General features: G+C 41.8%; 1 protein-coding gene across 1 annotated transcript in view; it reads right to left on the bottom strand.

The window, feature by feature from the left end:
- The window catches only part of LOC136571147 (polypeptide N-acetylgalactosaminyltransferase 9-like), a 48845-nt gene that overhangs the window by 9099 nt on the left and 12164 nt on the right, over positions 1-27582 (bottom strand). The window contains exons 7-8 of the mRNA XM_066571507.1: positions 27101-27215; positions 7941-8105 (exon numbers count right to left, since the gene is read on the bottom strand). Coding sequence (XP_066427604.1) covers positions 7941-8105; positions 27101-27215 — 280 coding nt within the window. The remainder of the gene's footprint in view (positions 1-7940; positions 8106-27100; positions 27216-27582) is intronic.

Raw genomic sequence — 27582 nt, 5'->3', positions numbered from 1 at the left:
AACTATTAATTCAACACTATCAATTTCATAACCAAACCAAACCATGTCCCTAAGTGCCACTTTTAGGTGTCTTTTCAATATCCAGGAATGGGGACTGCACCACTTCCCTGGGCAGCCTATTCCCCTGCCTGACAACCCTTCCCTGATATCCAATCTAAACCTCCTCTGGCACAGCTCGAGGCCATTTCCTCTCCTCCTAGCACTGAGAAAAGATACCAACACCCACCTGGCTACAGCCTCCCCTCACAAAGAGTAATGAGGGCCCCAGGAGCCTCCTTTTCTTCTGACTATACACCCTCATGCCACCATGGCATTTTTTGAAAAATCCTCTTTGCCCAGGATTTTCTCCTGGGAAGCTGAGAAGCCTCAGGGAGGAATGAAAACAATAATTATCTGATGGCTGCTCCTGTGTTTGCTGCTTTGGAATGTGGCTTGGGCATTGTTTACCAACAGGTGAATGTTTGATTGGTTCCATGTGAATTGTTTTAATTTAATGACCAATCATGGTCCAGCTGTGTTGAGGCTCTGAGGAGTCTCAAGATTTTATTATTATTCATTCTTGTGAAGCCTTCTGATGTATCCTTTCTCTTTCTTTAGTATAGTTTTAGTATAGCATTCTAGAATAGAATAGAGTAGAATAGAGTAACAGCATAGCATATCATAATAAATCAGCCCTCTGAGAACATGGAGTCAGATTTTCATCTCTCACCTCGTCCTGGGGACCCTCACAAACACCACATCCCCATCTCCCTCAGCCTCGTGCTCCAGACCTGTCACCAGCTCTGCTGCCCTTCTCTGGACACCTCCCAGCATCTCAGTGTCCTGCTGACAGTGAGGGGTCCAAACCTATTCACATTCACATCTTGCAGCTGCAGCTCATGCCTAGGAGCACCTCACTGCCTTGTTCTTTCTCTTTTTCTCTCCATGGATGAAAATATTGTTCTAATATAGCACAAGTGATGTGAAGAACACAACTTCACATTGCTATTTACCAGCCTTAGCATAGGTTATACCTAGTTACTCTTCTTCAGCCAGATAAATGAGAAACTCCTTTCAGCACAACTAGGAAACCCAAGATTTTTATATTTTTCCCAGACATGTTAACGGACTTGCAAAGGTTTATGGGGTTTAGATGAGATTATTTGTGAGAAATAACTCCCTTGGAAAACAAAAATACTGAATGATGATTTTATTTCCTTTGTGTGGGTGTTGTATTTAATTAATCTAAGTTTTCTAATCTGAATGCTTCATAAGAAGGAGGCTTAATGCATTTTAACCCAGAAACTGAACTACTTGCAAAGATTCAAACTTTCTGCTAGAAAATTACTCCAAATAGAAAACTGAACTGATACAATGAAATTTGGGTTACCACTAGCTATGGCAATAATTAACAAGTAAATTTAGCATCAGTTGGTAATAACTGCCAAGCAAATCTAACATCAGTTTTTAAAACACAATATTGTATAGTAATATTTCTATTCCATATTTTTGCATGTTTTTAGCATTTACATTTGCAGTCAAGTACTGGTCAAGTTGCAGTCAAAATGGAGAAAGCCTGTATGCATTTAAATTTTTGTACTTCTCCATTCCATTCTGCATAAATGGTACTAAAAATGTTTATAGGTTTTTAGTAAGACATAGTCCATGATGAATAAAAAAGAAATATTTTAATGCACCTTTTTTAAAATTCATATTGTCATATTGAAATATGACAAGAATATTAAGTTACACATTTAGGGACCAATTTATGAGAGAAAAATGCAAATTGAAATATGAACTACAGTTTTGTCATGTCTAAGCAGAACAATGGTTCAGCTTCCTCATCCTCCAGCCATCATTCCTTCTGCTGTTATCCAGTTAGTTCAAATATGAAGTACAGGCAAGCTGGGGTAGTATTTGAGAAAAAAAATCAGCAAAGAAGACCTAAATTTAGAAATGCTGCTGATGCACGGGACCTCTACACCAACACTGAGCCATGGGGTTTGTGGAAGTGCTCTTTTATGTCTGAGGTTCAAAACTCCACACTTGGCAATACTGGTTACTTAAAAATCAGATTGCCTCACTAAAATACAGGGCTTAACCTGGTCTGTTGGTTCATTGAATGGAATAATTAGGTTCTGTTTTTCTTTATATTTCTCCTGCAGGATCCAAGTCTGAATTTCTTTTAACAGGATCACCATCCCTTTCTGTTCTGAGCTGCCAGGCAAACAGCACTGCCTAATCACACAGCTCTGTAGCAGTACAGCATGGCTTAAGCTACAGAGACATACTGAGAGTATTAGAAATACCACATTAATACAGATTCCTTGTAAATCAATGATGCTGCTTTGCCAGCCTGTGGCTCTCATAGTGGAAGAATCTGATGAAGGGGATGGGGGCCACTGTTCCCTTAGACACACAGAGCTCTGCTGAGATGAATCCCTCTTGTATGCTGGTGTCCTTGGCTAATGGATGGGATGCAAACAGGAGTGGACATCACAATTTGGCTGCTCTGTAATGGTGTTGGGCTCTGCTTCTGCATGCTGTGTGCTCAGCAAGGGGGCATCTGAAATTGGTACAGAGATCCTCTGCTTGCTCCCCAGCCCACCAGATTCATCTGGCTGTGCAGCTGCATTCCTCTGCTTCTCTGGGCTGTGGCACTGGGTAACCTAGCGCTGCACTACCTTTATTTTCATTAGATAAAGGTGGGTAAGAGAAATTTAAAGGCAAAAGCCTTTAGGAGGAACGAGACGTAAATTCAGTCATTTTAAGGTCTATTGTTTCTTTATACAGCTAAACAGACCTCCTTATCTAACACCTATTTAAGTAAGATCTAAATCATCATATTTATCTGAGGAATACCTGTAACAACTCAGTAATTAATATGCTTGTCTGTCTTCCCTTTTCCTTCCCAAGCAGTTCCTACTATGACATTTAGGAAATACATTTTGTAACTACAGCCATCAGCAACAAATTTCATTTACAATTTCTGGCCATAGCATAAACCACTCCCTCCAGGCATTTATGAATGGGAAGACATCCTGTGGAAACCTTCAGCAGTGACTAGAATCACAGTCCTCCACACCATGCACAAGCAATGTTATCAGAAGATATGGGAACAGGAGGGTGCTGAGAGCAGGCCCTGCACATCTTCTCCCTCCCAGGAGGGATGTGGTGAGTGCCCATCCCTAGAGATGCAGATTCTTCCTACCTTTCTATGGCAACCACACTGGAAGTGGAATTACTGAAATTAACTAAGTATGAAACAGCTGTATAGGATTGACCCCAAGTTTGTAGCTCAGCCTGGTGTCCTTTCTTTTGCCTCTTTTTACACAGAGCTCTCCCCTGTTGCATTTCTCACAACAGCAGAAAGTGAGAGCGTGGCTTGTCTGGTTAGAATGGAATGGTCACATCCCTGTCCAACTGAACAGAAACAGGACAGCTCATGATAAAGAGTAATTAAAGAAAAACTTCCCCTTTTGCCTTTGCTATGCCTCTGGAGGAGCCCTAACGAGGTAAATGAACTTTCCAACTAATCTACTGCCACCCAGGTGAGGTACATAGAGACAAATTTCACTTGTAGGGCAGGCAACTGACTCTGCATCAGCAACAAAGCTGGAAAATCAGATTGGAGACTGAGAGACTTCTTAAAATCCTGCAAATTTGGGATTTGTTCTCTGAAAAACCTGGCTGCAGCACTGAGAATGTACTGCTTCTCCAGAACATCAACAAACCTAATCCTATCAGAGGACTGATATGATGGCCACAAGCAGTTTCTACCAACAGATGTCCTGAGGCCTCACCTGCCCAGGTGCTCTGGCCTTCATTTCCCACAGCCCCTTCTCTGCCACCGACCAGACCCTGTAGCACCATCACTGCAGCAGTCCCAGCAGCTTCACTGAGCTCTGGGGACAGTGACACTGAGCTCTGGGGACAGTGACACTGAGCTCTGGGGACAGAGACACTGAGCACTGGGCACAGTGACACTGAGCTCTGGGGACAGTGATACTGAGCACTGGGGACAGTGACACTGAGCACTGGGGACAGTGACACTGAGCTCTGGGGACAGTGACACTGCACAATGGGGACAGTGACACTGAGCACTGGGCACTGGGGACAGCGACACTGAGCTCTGGGCACTGGGGACAGTGACACTGAGCTCTGGGGACAGTGACACTGAGCACTGGGCACTGGGCACAGTGACACTGAGCACTGGGGACAGTGACACTGAGCTCTGGGGACAGTGACACTGAGCACTGGGCACAGTGACACTGAGCTCTGGGCACTGGGGACAGTGACACTGAGCACTGGGCACTGGGGACAGTGACACTGAGCTCTGGGCACTGGGGACAGTCACACTGAGCACTGGGCACTGGGGACAGTGACACTGAGCTCTGGGCACTGGGCACAGTGAGAAATGCTGCTGAGCTGGTGCTTTGTCCCAGCCCTTGGTTCCATGGGAGCTGCTGCTGCTGCCAGCAGTGGCTGCACCTGCTCCTGGCCAAAACCAGCTGACAGCCTGAGGTTTTGCTTTCCTCATGCTTAATGATGACAAAGCAGCTTCCTTGAGACCATGTTTCAAATCTTATTTTACTAAAATTCTGACCTTTTTCTACCAAATAATTCTTGCCTCTATCTCCTCTGCCTTATGTAATTTCTGATCACTTACTGGGCTTTTTGCTGGAAGCTCTGGCTTGGTTCTGATTAAATGAAAAAGTGATGAGACAGACTGAACTAGGTGAGCTATCAAACACCTAGAAAACATTCCAGCATAAAAGTATTTCCAAAACAAACATTTCTCTAAGAGAAGACTTGACAAACAGCCTGAACAATCAAATTCTTGAACACCACCCAGTTGATGGGACTCTTTTCTGGGCTAATTTACATAATTTGACATAATTACTGTTGTAAACACTTGAAGATGCTTTGCAAGCAAGAATGCCACCAAAGCCTGCATTTTATTGGGTCTCATTGCATTTGGCAGCTGTACAAAACTGTGGAGCATGGAAATGTGCTCAGAGAGATCCTGATTATACAAACACACACTACAAGCTTTGAATGCTCAATGCACGTTTCTGTACAGGACAAAGACACCAGAGGCAGTGATTCCCTCCAAGTGCTTGCCCATCAAACCACAGTTTTGTCCACAAAGTAGCAGTGGACACCTGGCTGCCTGACTCCAACTGCCTGCAACTGAAGATAGCCAGGGAATTTAAAATTTTAAAACCAAAGTAAAAGATAAAATAAAAAAAAAATAAAATTTGATATATATGCACAACATATATATATGTAGGTGTGTATACACATACTTCTGATCTAAAAGATGTGACTTAATAATTAATTAAATAGTTCTGTAATAGATCTACAGAAGCAAGGAGTCCCCTAACTGAGGGTAACCCATCTTCTACTTTTGCCATATGGAATTCACTCATCATAACATAGTACAAAGGAGGATCAAAGTGTTACCTGAAGGATATTTTTTTTTAAAAGCTGTGCAGTTTTCTATCAACCAGACTGCTGTACATGTCCCATCACAGATTGTTGTGGGGCCTCTCAGACTGTAGTGCTTCCTCATTCAAACTAATTTACCATAAATGTCTGTCAGGAAAAATGCAGTTTTTTGTGCTGGTCAGGGAAATCTAGTTCAGCTGGTTTATCCTACTTTGGGTGCTCAGTCTGTTTCCTGTTCCCCTTCTCACACAGTTCCCCACTTGCCCTGCTGTATTTTTACATACCTACACCATCAGACATTCCCATGGAATGGCCCAAGAGCCCAGAGAAGTCAAAGCACAGCTCCAGCTAAAACAAAGTGCTACAAAAGGCTACAACCAGCATCTACATTTTAATTAATGGTTCACAAATTTCAAGGCAATATAAGCATCAGTATGATACTCACAGTAGTCCTGCTCACTGCACATATGGAAAAGAAAAACCAGAGCTTTAAAGATGTAATGAAAAGTCTTTTTAGCGAGAACTTCCAAGATGGCCACACAAATACATCTGTTCACCAGGCTAAATGGGTGCACTGCAAATGGAGTTCATCAGTGATCTTGGCAAGCCCTGATTACATTCATTAACTTTCTTCTAACTTACAGAAGGTACCCCATTGAGCAATAATGACATTTTAATTGCCTTGGGCTTAGCAAAATCCTTTCTGAACAGAAAACTTTTAATTCTTTCATTTGTCTCTTAATTTATCATGAACAAACAACTAACTAGCTTTCACTTCTCTCAGGGAGATGTTCCTTTGCAGAAGGAAGAGGGAGGCCACAGAGTTGAGTTTACCAGTGCTGCACCTTCCTTGAGAGATTGTAGCTGGAACAGGGAATTGCAACAGTCCTGATACTGCTGAATCCCATTTTTAAAGATTTTAACAGCTAAATTATCAAGGCCTTCTGCTGCTGTCCCCTGCCCCCACAGTAAGATCTAACACAATCAGTATTATGAAATAGCAGTAGTATCCTGGAGTAGAAACCATTAATTGTCACCAAAACCTTGGGGTATACAGTGCAATCACTGGAGAGGTGAACCATGCTAAAATGTTACTGAAATACTCTTCAATTTTAATTATACTTTTTAGAATTGGTATAAAAAAATCAGAGATGGATACAGTGAGGCTCCCCTCATGAAAAGACTAGTGTTAAAATTTGTGACAAAATATAATTGAAACTTTGCCCTTGAGTGGCCAACTTAGGGATTTAAGATCTATTGCTTGAGAGTTACCTCCTACAGACCTAGACAACTTTCAAGTATAAATACAAAATAAGCTAATACTATGCTTTAATGATTAATGTCCAGATGCTTTCTGCACCAAGATTGATACTAACTGTATTACAAATGTCCTAAAGGATATGGATAATGGCTATTAAAGAAATTATTGAGTTGACAGAAAAGATATTTGCAAATCCACATGGATGTTACAGAAAAATTAAACGTAGGAAAAAAAATTGCTTTTAATGGTGAGCCTCAGCCTGTGGGCTGGAGTACCCAACTAGATTTGTTGACTCAAAACTGCAGAGGAGCAACTATGATACCAGCAAACTCACACTAGACATGTAATGACTTAGTAATGTCATTTCATTTCATTGAGTCACCAGCATGCCAGCACCTGACATGGCAAAGTTCCACTGTGTTAAACTTACCTTAGGAAAAACTCATCTTTCTTTGAAAAACAGAATTTGACTGTCTTTGGCTTCCAACCATTGGAACCTGTTTTGTCCTCAGGGTATAGGTTAGCCTGAAGCCAAAACAGGTTCCAGTGGTTGGAAGTGTTCCACTGTGGAAGCACTGAGATGCCTTGAGTCACCCTGCTGTTTCCTCTTAGCTAAACCAGAGTGATCTCCCTAAGTGTTGGAGCACCTTTTCCAGCCCCAGAACTTCTGGGGCTTGTTTATTCTCCCTCATGTTTCTAAATCAGTTAGGAATGCAGACACCAGGCCCGGCCTTAGTGTCCTATCAGCATTCTCATCCCTGTGAAAGCACCTCTCAGCCTTTCCTCGAGCCTCTTTCTGCCTCTCTCACACTCATGTGTAAAAGCCTGAGCCTTTTTACAAAAGAAACTGCAGAACTAGCTCATTATGAGGCTGTTAGCACCAATGATCCACTACCACCATTTGTGACAGCTACTTCTAAAAGAAAACCATACAGATTTCTGTTCCTCTTTCCGAAATAGGTTATTTTGCATTTGACTCCACTGAAATAACCTTTTTTTCCCACTCCCCATAACAGTGCTGTGCCTTAGGAGTTATTCATGGTGAACTCAGAAAATATAATACAAGTTTTGTACCCTACTGAGGTAGCTGACATTGGGATCAAAACTAAACCTGCACAGAGCTTCCTGGCTCTGTGCAAAGCAAGCGAGGATAAATCTGGTTCTGTTCTGCTAATAAACAGATTACTCACACTTCAACACAGAAACAGAGCTTTAAAACTTTCTGAAATGGCTGCTGGGCAAAAATTACCTGAGTAAATTGCCAGTAAAGCTTCATTCTCTTGGCTTTGGCATAATTGCATTCAATGAGCCTGGGCCTGCTGTTGACATCCACCAGGCATCTGTTGTCATCGTCGCCGATGGTGGGGCTCAGAACACCCACGTGGAGCTGCTGACTGCTTGTGTAATGAACATTCTGCAACAGGAAGCACAAACAGGATTTGTGGCCTCTACACAGAAGCAGCACTTTCACCCAAAAGCTAATGGCAAAGATAAATATGCTGAATAGGCTGACCCCATGGTGGCTTTGAAAGGATCTCCTTTCATGCAGGAAGCAACACAACATTTTAAAAGTTGGTCTAAATTAACAATTAATTGCTTAAATATTGGTTAAGTATTGAAGAGGAAATATGCAAATACAACTGATTATTGTCTCATCATGTGACTTTTTCCTTCTGTTTTTCCTTCTGTTTCTGAGGGTCTTCAAAGAGGAAGATAGACACCCTGGGATTGGCTTGAATATGGCCATCAGCTCTGATTAGACTGTTTCATCTGTGGATAACACCTCACTGGAGAGCTAAAAAAAGAGAACAGCAGCACAGGAATTCAGAGCATCTCAGTCTTTTATAGGACAGATAGAAAGATAAATTAAGGTTTTCTGCAAACAAATGCTAAAATCCACACTTGAAGCAGATGCTATATAGAAAGAAAAAGTTGTTAGCAGCTGGTGACAGATACAGGCATGAGAGAGAACAGAATGGCCACATTGCAAGGCATTTGTTCTCATTTTACATTTCCTAAGTCAATACACACAGATACAAGAGACAAAGAAGAGGGACAGACACTGGCTGCTCTGTATTTCTAGCAGAGAAGGGCCCTCAAAGGCCTCAGGGATTACACCTGGGACCAAAGACATGAGTTTATTATGTTATACAAATTCTTTCTACTCTGTTTGACTACAAAGATATGTGGAAGGTTTCTCTGGAAGAAAGGAAAGAAGGGGAAGGATGGAGGGGATATGTCCCCTTTCAGATTGGCAGGTTACGTGTAAGCCCAGGAAGGTAACACAGGATTATACCAGGATTGCCTGATTGCTAATCACAAATAGAATTTATTTTGCTACAATCAGACCTTTTTCTTGGAAGGACCATGAGAAAGATTAAAGGGAAACATCGTGCTCCAGGTTTTAAGTCTGTGGTAACTCAGTGGTGGCAGAGTCACAACAGACAAGAGTGGACAGAAGCACCAAATTAATGCCCCTGCCATTTACTGTAGCTATTCTATTCGTCTGTAACAAAAGGGAAACTGGAAATTCTGCTGGGTGTATTTGGGAATCTTTTTGGTGCCCAGATTTTCCTGGTATTTGTTCATTGTTGGCGTTGTGAACTGTTTTATGTGTGAGTGTTCTCCTTTGTGAACACTCTGGTAAAATAAGAGAGAAAGCAGAAAAGCAGAACAAGCCAGGTCTGATGAAAGATTTTGGAGCTTCATGTAATAAATAAAATTTAAAAAAAAAATGGAATGCTGTAAGTAGTCAATTCAGGGATTGAATACAACCACAACAAATGGTGGTGTTCTGGGCAAGACTGTGTCCCCAGTTTACCCTCCTGTAGCACTGCCAGGGCAGATGTAACCTGCCAGAGCTGCACTAAAGTTAATTACGTTACCATTAATGGTTTAGACTAAGCCAAGGTTTTGCCCCCTTAATGAAGTTTCATTGTTTTCACCCCACAGAAACAGTAACAAGCTTGAGCTGGCTGAAGTGAGGTGAGTGGAAGTTTTAAGAGGTTGAACAGAGAAAAGCTCAATAGTTTAGTTATGCCCTACAGGAGGAGAGCAGGGTAATAAAGGAACTGGCAGAGCACATTTCCAGAATGGATGGTTATGACTGAAGTAAACTCTAAGAACTATAACAAGATCACTCTGCATCCACAAGTCAGGTTATTAACATTCCTGCAAACAAAACTGATGCCTTAGAAAACTGTTAAACATGAAGAATGCACTTTCTAGACAGGCCCAGAGCAACTATTTTAGACATGTATATGATCTATTTAGACATTTTTTTTGGAGAAACTGAGGTAGTGACCAAGCAAGGCTAAAAGATCAAGATGATCTTACAAAGGGATTGTTAGGACACCCTACAGATGAACTTTTTGTCACAGCTCGTTTACCTCTTACCTGAAATTACGACTAGAAAACATAAAGGGAAATTGTTGGTTATTTAAATTTTTAACTAACAGGAAGGGATATTCCATTTCAGCATGTTGTCACTACAGAAAACATGATGTAAGAACATAAAGGGGGGTTGCATTTTTTTCTTATTTACACGTATCAGTGGCTGGAAACCGATGAGCAGGCTTGGCTGTAACTCTGAGAAGTGCATTCTGTGGCCTGAGGTCTGCACAGAGAAGGCAGTGTGCCTGCAAACCCTCGTGGCTGAGCTGTTTTTATCAGCTCACACACCTCAGCCTTTGGCAGCAAAGGCTGCAGGTAATCATTTCACCTTCTGGAGGGACAGAACCAACCCAGTTCACACTACAGCTCTGCCAGCTGCTTCTGGTGTCAATGCAGCCATGGCTCAGCCCGAGCCTCCTTCTGGGCAGGAGCAGAACCATGGCTCTGGCTGGAGGAACTGCTCAATTGCTTGTTGGCAACACTGTACAGAAGCAGAACAATCAAACACAGAGTTAATTAGCAGGCTGCTAATTGAGAGAGCCTACCTGCTAATATAACTGCGTTTTTCATTGTGGGCCAGGTGGAAACAGAGGTGAGAAATCCTGAATTCTCACCCAGTGTTGGAAAGGCACCTTTCAGCTTGGTAAGTGGCACAAGCTCAAACTAAAACAGAACGTGGGAGGGGGGCAGCCTGTCCAGCAAGGCTCTTCCAAGATGTTGCTTTGCTTATCCAGTAACGTGGACAATATTTAACTGTTCTATGTATCATTACAAACATTTTAGTCTCTTATACAATAAATCCATTTCTTATTTCACTTCAGAATTTAACACGTTGCACAACCTCGCAGCTTGACTGCTGTCCTTTTCTACTGGAGGAATCAAATTAAAACCACACAACTTCTAAAAATTCAATTTGAGCAGCATGTTAGCCAATAGGAAGGCATTGGTTTATGTTGCACTTAGCCAGAAAACTTTTCTTAAAACCTACCAACAGCCCCTGGTTCCTGTCCCCCACTCTGAGACTTGAACAGCGCCTGCACAGAGAGAACACAGTAATAACCCTGTTGGGATGAAGGGAGGAGATCCATTTGGTAAAAGAGAGTTCACTATCACTGATTACTGTTCCAGTCTGAAACCTAAAGCTACTAAACATGAAACCATGGTAAAGCATCCCTTTAAACAGTTTCATATATTCAGAATACTTTAATTGCTTTCATACAAGACCTTCCTGTTTCTATTTGCTTATTTACATTTTCCAAAATACTTTTTGAAGGCTTGTTTTGTTTTGTTTTGGGGTTTTGTTTGGTTTTTTGGGGTTTGTTTTGTTTTGTTTGAGGTTTTTTTGTTTAAGGATGGTACACAAATTAGTTGTCTGGAGCAGGCCATAGGAGATGACCTGAGTTACATGAACTGAATTACCCTCTCAAAATGTACATGTCAGCCATGCACACTCTGCCTTTTTTTTGAACATATTTTAACTTGACCTTCAGGTAAAGTTTGGCCTTACAGATTAAAACCATGCTCATGCTTTAAGATCCTGCAGCTGTATAAACACACAGCTTGCACTTGTCATTTAAACAAGCTGTTACATACATCCTCCTTCCTTAGGAGGATGCTTTTAAGAAGCATCAACAAGCACACAAGCTGTTTTGCAGTGCACTTCAGCACAAAATGGACAATTGAGGCACTCTCGTTTAAAACACTTGAAAAGATACAGGTGAAATGCATTTCACTGGCACATTTGTTCTACAATACTGCAAACATCGCCATCAACCAACACAACAGGACAGAAATTCTGCAGTAATTCAGGGCAGTGATTTGTTGAACAACCACTCCAGAACTGCCCTAGAAGTCCAAATGACTGAACACTAAATATGAGCTTCTGAATTGTTGCGTTAACTGTGAAATTTTTACTTGGAACTTGGAGTTTTCATTTGAGCTACAACAGCAAATGTCACAGCAGTGTTTGTTCAAGGGACTAAGCCTTAGACAAAAATTTATTTTGATCCACTGCAGTCAAGACACTTGCTGTATGCTGATTTAAAGCATTCATTCCAAGTTCCTTAGCAAAACAAGCACAGATTTTCACATCACCATCAAACACATACTCCCGGAGGAGCTACTGAATTTCCACAGGAAGAATCCTGCTTGAATATTGGTACCAAAGCACCAGGTAACAACTCTCTTTGTCTGTAACAAAATAAGCCCCCTTACATTTCATTAGTCTGTTCTAGCCCACAGCATTTTACCATCTTGTTTTCTCACTACAGCAGCATTGACGTACAACTGTGTCTCCTGGGCACCTGGCAGGGAGCACTTCTGTTCAGGAAATCACTTAGGTTTGACAAAAGGCACTCACCTTCTCAACAAGTGAAGCTGCAAGGACTCAGCATTGCTGTCAGTGAGAAACTCTGTGAAACCTTGGGTAGGATTTGTGACCCACAAAGTGTCAATGTGTGCCCTGAGCCTTTGGCACTGCCCCTCTCCTCCCAGCACTGTCCCAGCAGGTGGGTGAGTGCCCCGCACACAGGGACAGGATGACTGGAGGCTGCCTCCCTTCCCTGCAGGTCCAGCTGCATTCAGGGACCTCAGGAAACGCTCCCTGCAGGCCTGGGGCTCGCAGCAGACTGAAGGGATGGGAAAGGAATTCTTCAAAACAAAACCCTGGGTTATCAACCTAAAGGTTTGCAGCAAGCAAACAAATAAATAACAGAGGTTTCCTCCCTGGGTGTGAAGAGAAGCACACTGGCTGCCTCAAAGCAGGACAGAGGTGTCTGCCACAAGGCTTCTGCTCCAGTCTCTCTTGTGTTCTCAAAGACCAGCCTCATAACTAAACTCTTCATAGATAATCTTCCCCCAGACTGTAAAACGTGGGGGTTTCTTGTAAACTGTTGCCAGTATTTTTAATATCTGCTGAGAAACTTGGCTTGCAAATACCCTTTTATCCAACCGAAGGAACAATCAGTCTGCAGCTTTCTTGAATTTATTTTACTAGAAGTGTCCTATCCAAAGCCATCACTTAACTTCCGTTTGCTCTACCCAATAATCTGTCTATTCACATTAGGACAAGCAAAGTGAGATTGGTATCACATAATTAAAACTAATTAAATGGTTCCCCAAATCCTCATATGAGGTGACAATGTGTGGTTTAGTCAAGGCATACTTGTTTTCGTTAAACAATTTATCTTTTTTTCTTAAGAAAAATATTTATTTGTCCTGAAAAAAGATAGCTAAAGGATATTGAAAGGATTCATGAGAACATGAATGAGTGGTAGTTGAGAACTGCACAGGATTCTCAGGAAATCATCATAATGACTAGGAACTATTAGAGAAAATTGGGTGTTTTAAATGTTCTTCAGACATGCATTTCAGATGAACTTTTGCTCAATGTTATTTTTTTCTATTTAATATTCTAAGCTTAACATTTTCTAAGAGTTTGCTGCACTATCAAGAAAGCTTACAATATTGCCAAGAGCTGTATTCAGTACTGCTACTCAGACCAACTCCAGAAGTAAGGAGAAGCAGCTTCACTCTTTATTTGTCATTGCACCAAGACACACCCTTGCTCATTTTTGGGGAATGCCAGGACTCCCCTCTCTCCTGATGCAATCTCATGTAGCAAATCAGCAGGGAAGAGGGAAAATTGAGAGTTCATGCTTGGAGTCACAGTCTCCTCTAAATCTCAGTAGTTAAATTCAGAACAAAGGGTCTTTTGATCCTTCTTTCCCACCCATCTCCTCCGAGACAAATTCTGCTTTCAGCTGTAATCTTGAACTATCACTTGCACAGCCCTCTCACTGCCAAAGAGCTCATCCTCTGCTCAGCTGCTGCTCCCTGAAAAGCCCTGCAGAGTGCACCCACAGGTGCCAGGGGGCAGGGAAGGAGCACAGCACAGAGCAGAGCTGAGCAAGGAGGCCCAAAATCAGCAAATAACAGTTAGGGATGTAGAAAGGTTTAGAGCTGAGACAATGTAAATGGAACTACACATGCATGTAGAGTACTTCCTTGCTGATATTAAAGATCTGTGACAAGGTTTGGTTGCCTCTGTTTCACACAGGGGGATGATGCTAAGCACCATCCACAGAATGTCCTCCTGTACTTCAGCTCTGGCCCAGCCTGGTCAGACAGAGCCAGACCAGAAGGCTGGGCCAGACCTCACTGTACAGATCAGCCACTCAGTCAGGGCCTGCCAAAGTGAAAGGTGCTGCTGCTCTTTCTGAAAATCACCAACTCAATCACCTTGGCAGGCTTCCTGAGGGCTGGAAGGATAATCTTGGTGCAACACTCACATTTCGTGTAGCTGCGTTGCAGTGGCACAGTGCAGAACACACCTAAGCCTGCCATGGCAGAAATTACACCCAAGGTAATCCAGCCAACATTTTTTTGCCCAGTGAAAATATTTCAAACACTTACCCAAGATAAAATCTGCACAACCCCCATGATGCTGTAGAGTACAGGGAAGGGTAAATGAGCTCTGCTTACTTGGACACAAATGCACAGCTTTGGCCTTTTCAATGCTGTCATGCAGAACTTCTGTCCTTGAGAAGTTTGCCCTGAAAGGTCAAATTGTGATTCCCGTTGCAATTAACACTGAAATTCCACTGACTTTGAGTGTGATGGGAGTCTTGGATCCAAGTTTGTTATTAAACTTTGAAAAGCCACCAGACTTCATAAAGGCTTCAGAGCTGAAGTGGGTTGCCAGTTGCAGTAAATTATTCATGGGAGCTGGTTTATCATGTTGCAAAAAATTACACTTAGATGTTCAACTTAACACAAGATGATTATCTGAAGGATAAATTGCCAACTCCCCACTGTAAGCTTAGAGCAATACATACCAATTTTCAGGCTGAAAGCCATTTGTAATCCTTGTGGCAACGTTCCCAGATGAAATCACGCTGGAGACTGGGACACGTCTCTGCATTTATAATGAGCAAACTTAATGCTCACCACCAGCAGTATTTATTTGCTACTTTGCCTTTGGCATAGTAACTGAGGGATAAGAAGCCTGATTCACCACTGCTTTATTCCATCTTTGAACCATATTTTTTTCCAAATGAATCCATGAAGTCATTTATTGTCAGGATTAATATATTAACATACTAGGTCCAAAGTCTCAAAGCAGATTCATACTTGACTGTAACTCCAGCCAAGGAGCAGTCTGATGGATTCCAGTAAATCCAGACTTAGCTCCCATTGCCTTTATTTGGCTGTTTGTATTGTTCCTAATTCCTATTCTGGCACTTCTTGCTCCATAAATACATCAGAAAGAAAGAGCTTTCCAACCCTGATTAGAAAATGCCCAACAGAATCCAAGGTCATTCTGAACAACACAAACATATACATCACTAAGATGAAAATCAAGTGTTTTCCCATTTATTATTCATGTAGGAAGTGGCAGAGGAGAGAGGCTGTGCTGTCCTGTAGCAACAGCATCTCTGTGTCCTGTGCTGCCCTAAAACACTGCTGAGGAAGGAAATACATGAGAACATGGGCTGAGAATTACAGAAAGTTATTCCCAAGCCACAGGTCAACCCTCAGAAGATTCATGCTGCTTTTGGAGGCAGGTTTTCAGCCTGATGGTTCAACTTTAGAACCATTATGATGATACTGTACCCATGCTGAGGATCAATTAACTTGGAATCTTGCCTTCGTGAAGAGCTGACAGACAGCTCTGGTACACCAAGTGTAGCCACACCTTAACTTGGATTTTAATGGTAATAAAGTGAGATTCACTATTTCACTTCAGTGTTTAGATTTGAATCTACTGAATTAAGGCACCAGCATACTGATTATTTGACCTACTTGCTCTTCTTCATGTCCATGCACTAATTAGGACCTGAACTCCAAGCAACAATATTTGATAGTAGTAAAACCAAGGTGCTCAGAAACCTTCAATAATACACTGTGGTGCTAGAAATACATGCTTAAAATCACAAATATGTTAACATTTTGATAGAAAATAGACAGGTACTAAATGCCAGATCTTTTCTTTTGAATTTAAATTCATGAAATCATATTGCAGTGGAATACTTAATTCTGGTTTTGCCTACTTTGGTATTCTGCATTGGTTTTATTTTAAACAAGCAGACAAAAATCCTATTAACTTAAGCTCTGCATTTTAAATTGAATAAAGCTGTCAATCATGGGTTTTATATAAGCTCTCAGTATTTACTGCCATAGTTCTCCTAATTCTGGTAAGTACTGAATGTTTATTGGCACATCGTTATAGCTGTGGCCCTAAATCTGGGAGTATTTCTGTTTACCAAGGTTCGAGCAGCAACTCAGAGCAACAGAAAACAGGGGCTCCACACTGGGAGAGTCAGGAGAGCAACTTAGAACCACGGAGAGGACACAGGTGGTGGCACACCTGTGCTGGAGGGGGACAGGAGCTGAGCACGGGGCAGTGCAGGGGGATGGCTGGCACAGGGGAGGCAGCTACAGGGGCAGGAGCACACCGAGTGGCTGCTCAGAGCAACTTGTGAAGTCCTGAAACCCCTGTCAGCCCTCACTCGCTCCCACCAGGCATCCCACAGCACTGCAGAGCCACGTGTCACTCACACTCCTTACAAATACCCACATCCATCTGCTAACAAGGTGTTTTAAGCAAATTCCATTCACATCTGGAAAACATCTTGCACTACATTATTTAGTAAATCCTCTCCAATTTCATTTAAATGTATTTGAATTTGCATATTTAATCCAAACAATTGCAACTCTGAAGTTGATCCCTTTCTCAAATATTTAATATATACTTCATTATAAAATGATATAACACTTCTTCATTAGAAGTTTCTTTTTATCTCTTTAATCACTGAGTGTTCTTTTTATGTTCTAGAACCTTAATCTAATAACAAAACCAAAAACCTACAAGTCACGGAGCAGTTGATTAGCATGCACTGCATTCATTAAATTTACACAGAGCGTGCAGTTCCTCCAAGAGCTGATGTGACCTTGTTTGATACCATCACCTCATTTGGACTGCAAACAAAAACCTCTTCATAATTAAGTGATTTCTCAAAAAGCTGAAGTAATTTCTAGCTTCTGTGAAGGTTGCAAACTACAAAATTAGAAGTACTCATTAAAGATGCCCCAAAGTTAAAAAAACAGTCAGTGTAAATTAATTACTACTGTGGATACAAACTAATTAGTTACCAGTATCTTTGAAATATATTTTTGGGAACAATTTATTGTAAAAACTACTTGCAAATCTTGTCATCCTTTGTCATTACCATTAATTGTTTACTGATAAAAGTAATGAGCCTGATGTTCTACAGACAAGTATGAATAAGCTATTTGCATTTAATACCATAATCATTTTGAATCTGCATTTTTATTTTGGTATCTGGACAGGTGACTGCAGAAAGGACAGAGAGTCAGACACAAAGATCACTGAAATCAAGGTTCATATTTCTAGTTGCTATCAGTGGCTTTTCTATCACACCCTGGAAGTTTTTGGATTGTTGTGCACATTTGTTGGGTATCTGCCTCTGCAGAGCTAGAAACTATACCCACTGGATGGAATATGTTAATATTTATTTAGGTAATATCTCCACTGAATTCAGATAACCTTTACTAAATATGTCTGATCATCACACAATCCGGTCATACTTTCATGACCGGTAAACTTATTTATTTGTATGGAAGAACAGCCTTTTTCATAACCAAGCTGATAGATTAATGTGAAACTCTAAGTAACCGACAAAAACACCCCCTCACAATCTAAAAGGCTTTTTAAAAGAAAAATAAAAGACTTGAACATAACTAGAGCTGCTCTTCAGTTTTAATATGTAAATTATCCCTTAAATCTAACTTTTGAAGTCATCATTAATTGCCTCACAGGCCTCATTTTACATTAATTGTGCCTTCATAGAACACTCTTATTGAAAACCTAATACATGTAAAGGTTCTTCACAAATTAAATTGTCATTACTTTTCTTCCTCTTTTAGCTAATTGCTTCATTATGTACTTTTTAAATTGTTTTGTTCTGCAGGGATTAATTTTGCATGTATCTTCATGAGCTGTGAAACTGTTAGAGTGTACTGTTAAACTATGCATGGTGTGCTGCTGCTTTGAACTGCAGGAACCACTCTCCACCTGTGTTACTTGGAGGTAACACATGGCAAGGGTCACTTATGGCCCCATCCAGTTCTCTGCCAAGTGTGTCCATCTCATTGCCAGGCACAGATAATAACCCACACATCAATCACTGCGTTGCCAAGTTGATGTTATCAACAGGAAGTAAAAGAAATCACTTTTTGTCTTAAAAAGCACAAAAGGAGACTGAAAAACAGGATTGCCACTGGTTTAGTATTCATGGAGCAATGTACTGTGCTGGCCATCTTTTATGGCTTTACCTTTCTCTCCTTACCACAGCTACACTTAGCCTGATCAGTCTTGTTAATCTTGCACTGTGCCTAAAGCCTGATCATAGAATACAACATGCTGGGGTGGGAGGGACCCACAAGGATCATCAAAGTTCAATCACTGGCCCTGCACAGGACACCACAAGAGTCACACCACGTGTCTGAGAGCATTGCCCAAACACTTCCTCAACTCTGTCAGACTCGGTGTGGTGGCCACTTCCCTGGGGAGCCTGTTCCAGTGCCCAGCCACCTCTGTTGTCACGGTTATATTTTATGAAACATCCCTTCACCAGGATTTTCTCCTGAGAAGCTGAGAAGCCTCAGAAAAGAAATGCAAACAATAATTATCTGATTGCTTGGAATGTGGTCTGGAGGTTGCTTATCAACAAGTGCATCTTTGATTGGTGCCATGTGAGTTGTTTTTAATTAATGACCAATCACAGCCAGCTGTGTCAAGACTCTAGTCAGTCATGGTTTTTTATTATTCATTCTTTGCTAGCCTTCTGATGCCTTTCTCTTTCTTTAGTATAGTTTTAATATATCATTCTCATATCACATAACATAACATCATAATATAATAAATCAACCTTCTAAAATATATAGAGTCAGATTAATGTCTCACCTCATCCTGGAAACCCTCACACCTGATGCCCTCAGGACAGGCCTGGCCCTCCTGGCTGTGCCTGATGCCTTCAGGACAGGCCTGGCCCTCCTGGCTGTGCCTCATGTCCTCAGGACAGGCCTGGCCCTCCTGGCTGTGCCTGATATCCCCAGGACAGGCCTGGCTCTCCTGGCTGTGCCTCAGGACAGGCCTGGCCCTCCTGGCTGTGCCTGATGCCCTCAGGACAGGCCTGGCCCTCCTGGCTGTGCCTGATGCCCTCAGGACAGGCCTGGCCCTTCTGGCTGTGCCTCAGGACAGGCCTGGCCCTCCTGGCTGTGCCTGATGCCCTCAGGACAGGCCTGGCCCTCCTGCCTGTGCCTGATGCCCTCAGGACAGGCCTGGCCCTCCTGGCTGTGCCTGATATCCCCAGGACAGGCCTGGCCCTCCTACCTGTGCCTGATGCCCTCAGGACAGGCCTGGCCCTCCTGCCTGTGCCTGATGCCCTCAGGACAGGCCTGGCCCTCCTGCCTGTGCCTGATGCCCTCAGGACAGGCCTGGCCCTCCTGGCTGTGCCTCAGGACAGGCCTGGCCCTCCTGGCTGTGCCTCAGGACAGGCCTGGCTCTCCTGGCTGTGCCTCAGGACAGGCCTGGCCCTCCTGGCTGCAGGGCACTGCTGACCCACATTCAGTTTGCCGTTGGCAGGACCCCCAGGTCCCTTTCCATAGCACAGTAGCCCAAATTCTATCAGTACTATTAAAGACTGAGGCAAGAGCTCCTGAAGAATTCCCTGTTCAGCCAGGCTGGTCTTTTGTCTCACTGCCTTGCCTTACAATATAAGGTGCTGTCACACACATAAAGGTGTCTGGCCTTCACACCTGTGACCTGAACATGCTGCATCCATCCTGGTGAACCCATCTCAGTCATCTACTCACTTCTGTACTACCACAATAACCCCTTGCTCTCCCTCACTGGTCTTCCTCTAATCTTTGTTAGATTACTAAATCAGTCTTGCAATATTAAAATATCTCAATGAAATTAAATACTAGAGGAAAGCCACAAATATGGAATCTTCCCAGCTTAGGCCGTGAAGACTTGGAATATAAGAAGGTACAATGGCAATTACACTATGACTTGAAAGTGCAGAGAGCATTAAACATGAGGCTAATAATGCACTAATTAACTTGTATCTCACCTGAGTCCATTGATGTGTAAGTGTATATTGAGTTAAACTGTTTTACTATTTCCCATACCACTCCAAATAACACTTTCCTCTCATAAAACATAAATATATCTATATTACTTCCCAGTTGGTAATGTGCAACTACACATGCACAGTTGGTGAAAAAACACTTGTGAGAAATCTCCAAGTGCCTCCTCATCCTTCCTTGTAGGGTATAGTGATGGCCCATGTTAGCTGCTGCTGTAATACTTTTCTTTCCTGTGGGAGCAGCTAATAAAATGTTCTCTCCCCAGAAATAGCAAAACCACAAAACTGATTCACTAGTAATGTATAATTACACACGCTGTAGCTGCAGATTACCTGCTGAGGCATTCATAAGAACAGAGGGAAAAACAATTATTCCAATGTAGGAGTGACTGAAACCAGACCAAGCCAAAAAACTCAGTAGCGTCATGACTGGCAGAATTTGGAGGCATGGCAATTACTTGTTTTGTTCTCAATAGAGCCTTTCTTTTTTTAACCTGTTGGAATTACAATCCTGTAAATAGAGAATTTTAGCCTGTGTCATCTTGGGATTCAAATTGTTGACACAGTGAGGTACTTTGCAAAACAAAATTAACCTCAGGAATAATCCTGTTGACACAGATAAGCCACTGCTGGTTACACAGGGTGCTAGGCAAGTGCTTATGCCACACTTGCACTGCTAAGGAATTATTTTCGTCTTGGTGAAAGTGTGAGCTATGAAAATCATTGGCTACATCTTGTAAGAAGCAACATTTGGTCAATCTTTACAATCTTTTTCTTTCAGGCTTCAATCTAGAAATTGTCTCCTCTTAATTTCACAAAATGGATAAAAGCAAAATAAACTTCTCTCTATTTAAAGCTTTAATGCAAATTTAAAGAGAAATCATTATATGAAAAAGCAGTATTTAAAAGTTACCTCAGAGTAACAACTAAGGCTATTTCTATTTTTGGACTTCTCAGCCCTTTGCCTTTACACATCACCAACCTTGTACTGTTGAGCAGCACTTGTGATCACGTACTGAGGATGTTTTCTGGAGAGCAAATCATTCCCTAGTGGCAAAGGATATTGGCCTTCTTACTGAAAACAAGCTAAAAACATGGCTTTAAGACTACAAGAAGTGATGATAGCTGCAAGTGCGAAAATGGGGAACATCTTGATTAATTTTCCTGAGGCATATTTGGGGAAGATCTCCATTGCTCAGTGGAGTGCAAGGGAGGTAAGCCCAGCAACAAGGACAGAAAGGGACACCAGGCACACATGGCACAGCCCACTACTCCCTCTCCATGCAAACAGTCCCACAACACAGCAGTTTGGTGAAAAATCCCTTCATCTTCTTTGTTCCTTTGCTGACATTTCTTCTACCTCTTGGTGTGAGAAATGAAACCCTGGAGATGAGAGCTCTTTTTCAGAGAAGTAATTGCTAGTTGGTGTTAATGACGTTGATAGGGTCTTAATTTGAAGTGTCGGTCTGTTGTTAAACATTGAATGTTAGAGTTCTAGGACTTGCCTTGAGTTGCTGTTGTTCTGTGTTACCATTTTACCCTGTATTTGTATCTCTCTCTGTCATACTCTGTATTTGTGCCCCTTTCCATCTCACCTTAGATTTGTATCCATTCCTGTCAGGAACCACTTCCCCTGCTCCCAGGAGGCCTTGCATCTGGACTGAATTTAAATGAGAGGCCGTGGGAACTATATGAACCCTCTCAAAACAACCAACATGAACTCTGACTTTAACCCACCAGAACCACACTAAATCACCCACCCTTGACCAGAGCCGGATTCCGTCCTGCCACCATAATTTTAATAGTGCTCAGCTTGGATGATACCCCTGGACTACCAGGGTATCTACCAGCCAACATCATCTTCCTAAGGACTCTCTTGAGGGTGGAAGCCCCAGCTCTGCCAAGAGACAAAGCTGCACGCACCCTCCTGCTGCACTCCTCCTCCTCCTCAGCATCGTGCTGTGGGAGCAGCGGCGCTGTGCGCGACCCCTCGGGTAATAAAGGCCTTTTTAAAGGAGTCTCCTGGCCATATTTATCACACTGGCACGCCAGCCTGTCAATCTGCCTAACAAAACAGTTTGTGAGGCAGCAGGGCAAATCACTAACTGATTAGCATTACAATTAACCCTGTATTTGAAAGACAATAAAAGTTTACTGAAGCAGAGGTGTTCAGAGGCAGCAGTGTGGGGCAGACCACTGTGCTGGCAGGGCCAAAGCACTGGTGAGCTGCTGCAGGAACTAGAACAAGAGCATGGCAAGGAGAAGGAGAAAATGTAACCCAGTGTAGCCTATGTGCTGTGAAACTTCACTTGAGCTTGAACACTGTTGGTGCAGTTTAACATTATCCTCATCCTAAACCCAAAACACAGCACTGTACCAGCTTCTAGGAACGAAATTATCTCCACCCCAGCCATGGCCAGGACAGCTGTGCAAAGGCTTTCCTTAATAAAGTCAGACATCTATTTACATGCAATATAGTCCCAGTTTCGTGTCATTTATGGCCTGTGTTAGGAACACCGACAGGTAAAATTGCTGGAAACTTCCAGGTAAAGAGGAAAAAGGGTGAAATGTTTCCCCATAAATATGGAGATTTGGGGCCGAGTGTAAGTACCTTCACTTGCCTGTGATTAACAAAAAGAACACTATCCCAAGGGCAATATTGTAAGAAAGATCTCAGGTGAGAAACAATCAGGATACACACACACTGTGGACTGGAAATGGCTGGAACATGTAAGCAGCCATCAGTTTCTAGGCACCAAATGGGAGAGACTCACTTAACTAAGAAGCAGTGAAAAATCACGATCCCAGAAGCATGTTGTGGGGAGGAGGTTAAAGAAAAGACAAGATAGGTAAGACCCAAAAACACATTAATAAACCCCAAACAAACAACAAACCAAGACCCAGCCCAAAACTAACAAACAAATAATAACTTCTGGAATTCAAAACCAATAGATCAGAGAGAGCCATGACAGACTTCACATCTGCTTGCTTTGCCACAGAGGGACCCTCATGTATGGAAAATACCCCAAAGAACCCTAGGACTATATTTTGCTCAAGTAACTAATTTCTCCATCTCTATTCATTAACTGCATTCCTCCAGTTCTCCACCATCAGAAACAGCATGAGATTCACAAAAGGTCTGCAGACAAACCACCAGACTGGCAAGAAATGAAGCAATTAATTTCACTACAGAAATATACTACACAAAAGTAGTGCGCCACACTCAGTCTAACTATAAATGCAATTTTCCTCCTGGGTCAGCCGATGTAAAGTCCTGATATAGCATTTAGTTGGAACAAGACCCAATCCCTTAAAGAGCTTTTACCTTCTAATAAATTTTCCTCTTACCCACTTAAGAGGGCCATTATATCCTAGTGAACACAAATTCATCTGCAAGCACAAAGTCTTTGTGACACACAGAATTACTCTAAGTCAAAGCCTGGGCCTGCATTCCCATGACTCTGATGATGACTTAGTCTGGGACCTGAGGCAGATCACTGAGTATTTGTTAGGGCATCCCTAAAAGTGGCACAAATAACTTCTTGTAACAGATATTCCAGAGCTTTATCAAGCATGTAGGCTGCTTTAAAAGACAAAAGAATTGCTACAGGGTTGCTTTTGATAGAAAATCTTCTTCTGACTTCAGTAGGAATTGGAAGAGGCCTTTAAGAAGCCTACTGCAAACCAGACCTGAACCACGCAAAGCAGAATCTGGCTGAATGAATGCAACTGATTGCAGAGGATTTGTAGGGTCTTCCACGGCCACAAGAACTGCTTGTGCAGGCCCAAGCCAGAAGCTGAGCCCAAATGACACTGAGAAACACCAGCCTTACACTCACATTCTTTTAAGGCAGTTACCAACACAGTTCCTGCTTGGTCACATGGATGAAAATGTGATTCCAATCTGCCCTCTAAATGCAACCTGGTAATTTAAAAGCACACTTAAGTCCATTCAATTGGGAATGACTGAACAAAAAAGAAGCACCACTCATTCTAACTTGATTTTATAAATATGATGCTTCTTCACAGTAAATGAATCTTTCTAAACCCCAGTTAAAATGATTGAACTGCTCAAAGAGGATTCTATTAAGTCTTGCATCAACCAGCCGGCCTTTTTTGTCTTATGAGGCAAATAAACAGATTTACAAGAAAACATTTGGTTGAAGCGTAAAGAGTTTCTTCTAAGAATCAAATCCATTCGTGTTTTGAACTCATCTGCCAGCTTCTAGCTCAAGACAAAAGATTTCTATTAATATTTATTTAATAATATATGTTTAGTATTTTACAAATGCTGTTACAAATCCATAGACAAGGGTAAAAACTTAGTAGTTAAAACAGTATTCCAAATCAGAGACCAACAGAGCTGAGTAGCAGCTCTGAAGCAAATTCAGAATCAAGAGAACAATCCTCCAAAGTCCTGCTCTCTGTGGCTTGTAATGGTTTGCCAGCAATGGATCCTTCAAATACAGTTTCCAATAGTTGGTGATTTTCTTGCACTCCTATAACATAAATAACTAGATATTTGTGCAGATGATGAGGTAACAAACATAACTCCTGGGTGAGGATAGTGGGAAAAGTCTCCATTTGTCAGGGTCTAATTCCTCACAGAAGTTTTACATCCTCTGGAACAAAATCAGTGATATATGGACATGGGACCATGTTCTACCCACTGTGTTTAAGATAAACAGGTAGCTCAAATGATTCTAACATGTGCTATTTCTGCAGTCAAAAATAAACTCTCCAGTTCCTCTAGATGTTTGCTCTTACAAGCTTTTGCATAAAATTTCCCTAGCAGGCCATTTTGGACAGACAGTGTCTGCTTGTCCATTATCCTGAATGATAATGCTTTTCACACAGCAGAATAGTAAAAAAATCTAGATACTTCTTTTAAAAAAGGAAAATGACAATGAAAGAGGAGGTGCAGTGAGCCTACATAGTCACAGATTGGAGAGCAGCATTTTAAAAGGCAAACATTATTCATTGCACTAATACTGTAATTACAATGTCGTTTTTGTAGAACAATGACTATTTTGATTAAGGCATTCATCAGCAGCCCCACAGCTGAAAGCACCACAAGTAATGTAGAGATGTTCCAGCGCCCAACCACCCCTGTGAGTGAAAAACCTTTTCCTGATATCCAACCTAAACCTTCTGTGACACAACTGGAGGCCGTTCCCTTGGGTCCTGCCCCTGGCCACCCGAGTGAAGAGATCAGTGCCTGCACCTCTACCTCCCTTGGTGAGGATATTGAAGACCACACTGAGGTCTCTCCTCACTGAGTCTCACCCTTGTATGATCTCAGACACACTGAGGATTGTGAGAAGAGCATTAATAAACTGTTAAACAATCTGTAATTTATTACAGCTCGGTAATTTGTTTTCATACAGGCAGATCCAAGCCAGCATAAATTCAGATAAGGAAGCATGTATTATGTTACCTTGCACACTACAATCTGTTACAGATGAGAGTATTTTATGTAGGTCAGGCACTGCTTCCCTGGAGACAGAGAAAAAGCCATAAGGAAATCAGAGCAGTGTCAGGCCTTATTTCAGTGATCCAGCATACTCCAAAATTTCAGTTATGGAGAGATTGTGTCTCTCTGGCCTTGTCTACCAACATACCAACATCAACTCCTCCAAGGCTAAGTGCTGCAGCCCAGACAGGATACATCTCATGATGCAAACCAAGAGACAACTCCTTGCACTCACGAGGAAACAATAATGTTTTGTCAGTTGGAAAAAGAACAGAAAAATCAAAGTGATGGTAATTTTCAACTCATTGCAACACTGAGCTGCAAAATAAGTTTTTGGGAGCAGAAGGCAGCTCTCTGGCCCTTACAGTGAGAAGAACAATGTTATTAAAAGAAGCAGTCTTGCATTTCTCTCTCCCTTTCCTTAAAAAAGTGAAACAGGGAGAGAGAAAGCTGAAAGAGGGTCCGTGCTTCACTCTGGCTGAAAAACCTCTTTATCTCTAACAGGCAGAAGAAAAAGAATTTCAAGTAACCCAAAATAAAAAATGAGTATTTTTTGTTATATCTTGCTGTCTCAGGAAATAATTATATATTCTTACAGTAAGTTCCCCTTTTTTTGCTATTGTACAACGGTATGCTTATATTCTGGCAGCTAAAAGGCTCAAACCACAATGTTACCTCTCCCTTACATTTCCTAGCAGGGCTCAGAATTTAGTTTTATAACACACCACCCCATTTTTCACTACCATTATCTACCTAGGAATTCCACTCTTATCAAAAACCTGAGAGATTCTCAAAGAGAACAGAAAGGTGTTTAACTGTGAAGAGATACAGAAAGAAGTACACAAATCACACACAATACTGCATTATAGTAAACAGGTGAAGAGTGTACAATGGAAAAAGAAAACATATGCACTCACAATATATTCACATTATGAATACCTTAATTCCCTTATGTCTGGAAGGCAGCATAAATGCCCCTATATTCTACTTTGCTCCACAGTGATTTTCCTAATTCAAATAAACCAAATAAACTAGAAAGGTTTTTCTCATCACACCTGCGAGAAACTTTTCTTACTGAGTCTGGGACCACAGGTAAGCAGGGAAATTTAGCTATCAACTCTGCAAAACTCTGTTGAAAGAACAATCCTAAATTCTACACATCTACTCTTGTCCCAGATTAAGTTCTGTAAAGAGAGCTATTGCTCTTTTTTCCCTCCTCTCTCCTCAAATAAATGTACATGTCTGCAGAGCTGTGGATCTCCTTTTCACGCCATCATCCATGGTTTGGACTGCTTTCCCCCTCTGCAATAAGAAGTAAGCTATATTTTAAATGTAAGCCACCAGTATGGGCTAATTGTTTTCCTTACTTACCCTGATTCCAAGCTCCACATTCTCTCCTCCATATACTTCCATGCCTTCATCCAGCAATCCAATCTCTTGGAAGTATTCTCTGTCTACTATGAAGCATCCAATCAGTGCAGGACTTCTGGAAGAATAAATCATCAGCAACCAAAATTAGCAGATAAATTATGAAGAATTTTATTTTTCAGGCACAGATTGTATTTATCATTGCTAGGTAAAATGATGCAGCAAAACAGATTCTTAAGAAAGTATTTCTCAAAGAGCTTTATTGAGCCTTGCCTTCTGACATTCCTAATTCTAAACTGAAATGAGCACCATTGAAAGAAATTAGAGACAAATTATTGGACATAAATATTCACCAGAGCAGTAAGGATTTCAGCGCTAGTAGTGTGAGATCCAGGTGCCCCAGTTTTGTTTCTGGGGCACCAGCCAGTGTAGTCTCTGTCTTTGCTAAGTCCTCAAGGCTCTTGTCTGTGACAATTGCAAATGAT

This window comes from Molothrus aeneus, unplaced genomic scaffold, assembly GCF_037042795.1.
Source record: "Molothrus aeneus isolate 106 unplaced genomic scaffold, BPBGC_Maene_1.0 scaffold_71, whole genome shotgun sequence".
Taxonomy (NCBI): domain Eukaryota; kingdom Metazoa; phylum Chordata; class Aves; order Passeriformes; family Icteridae; genus Molothrus; species Molothrus aeneus.
This window is presented reverse-complemented; position numbering and strand designations above follow the sequence as displayed.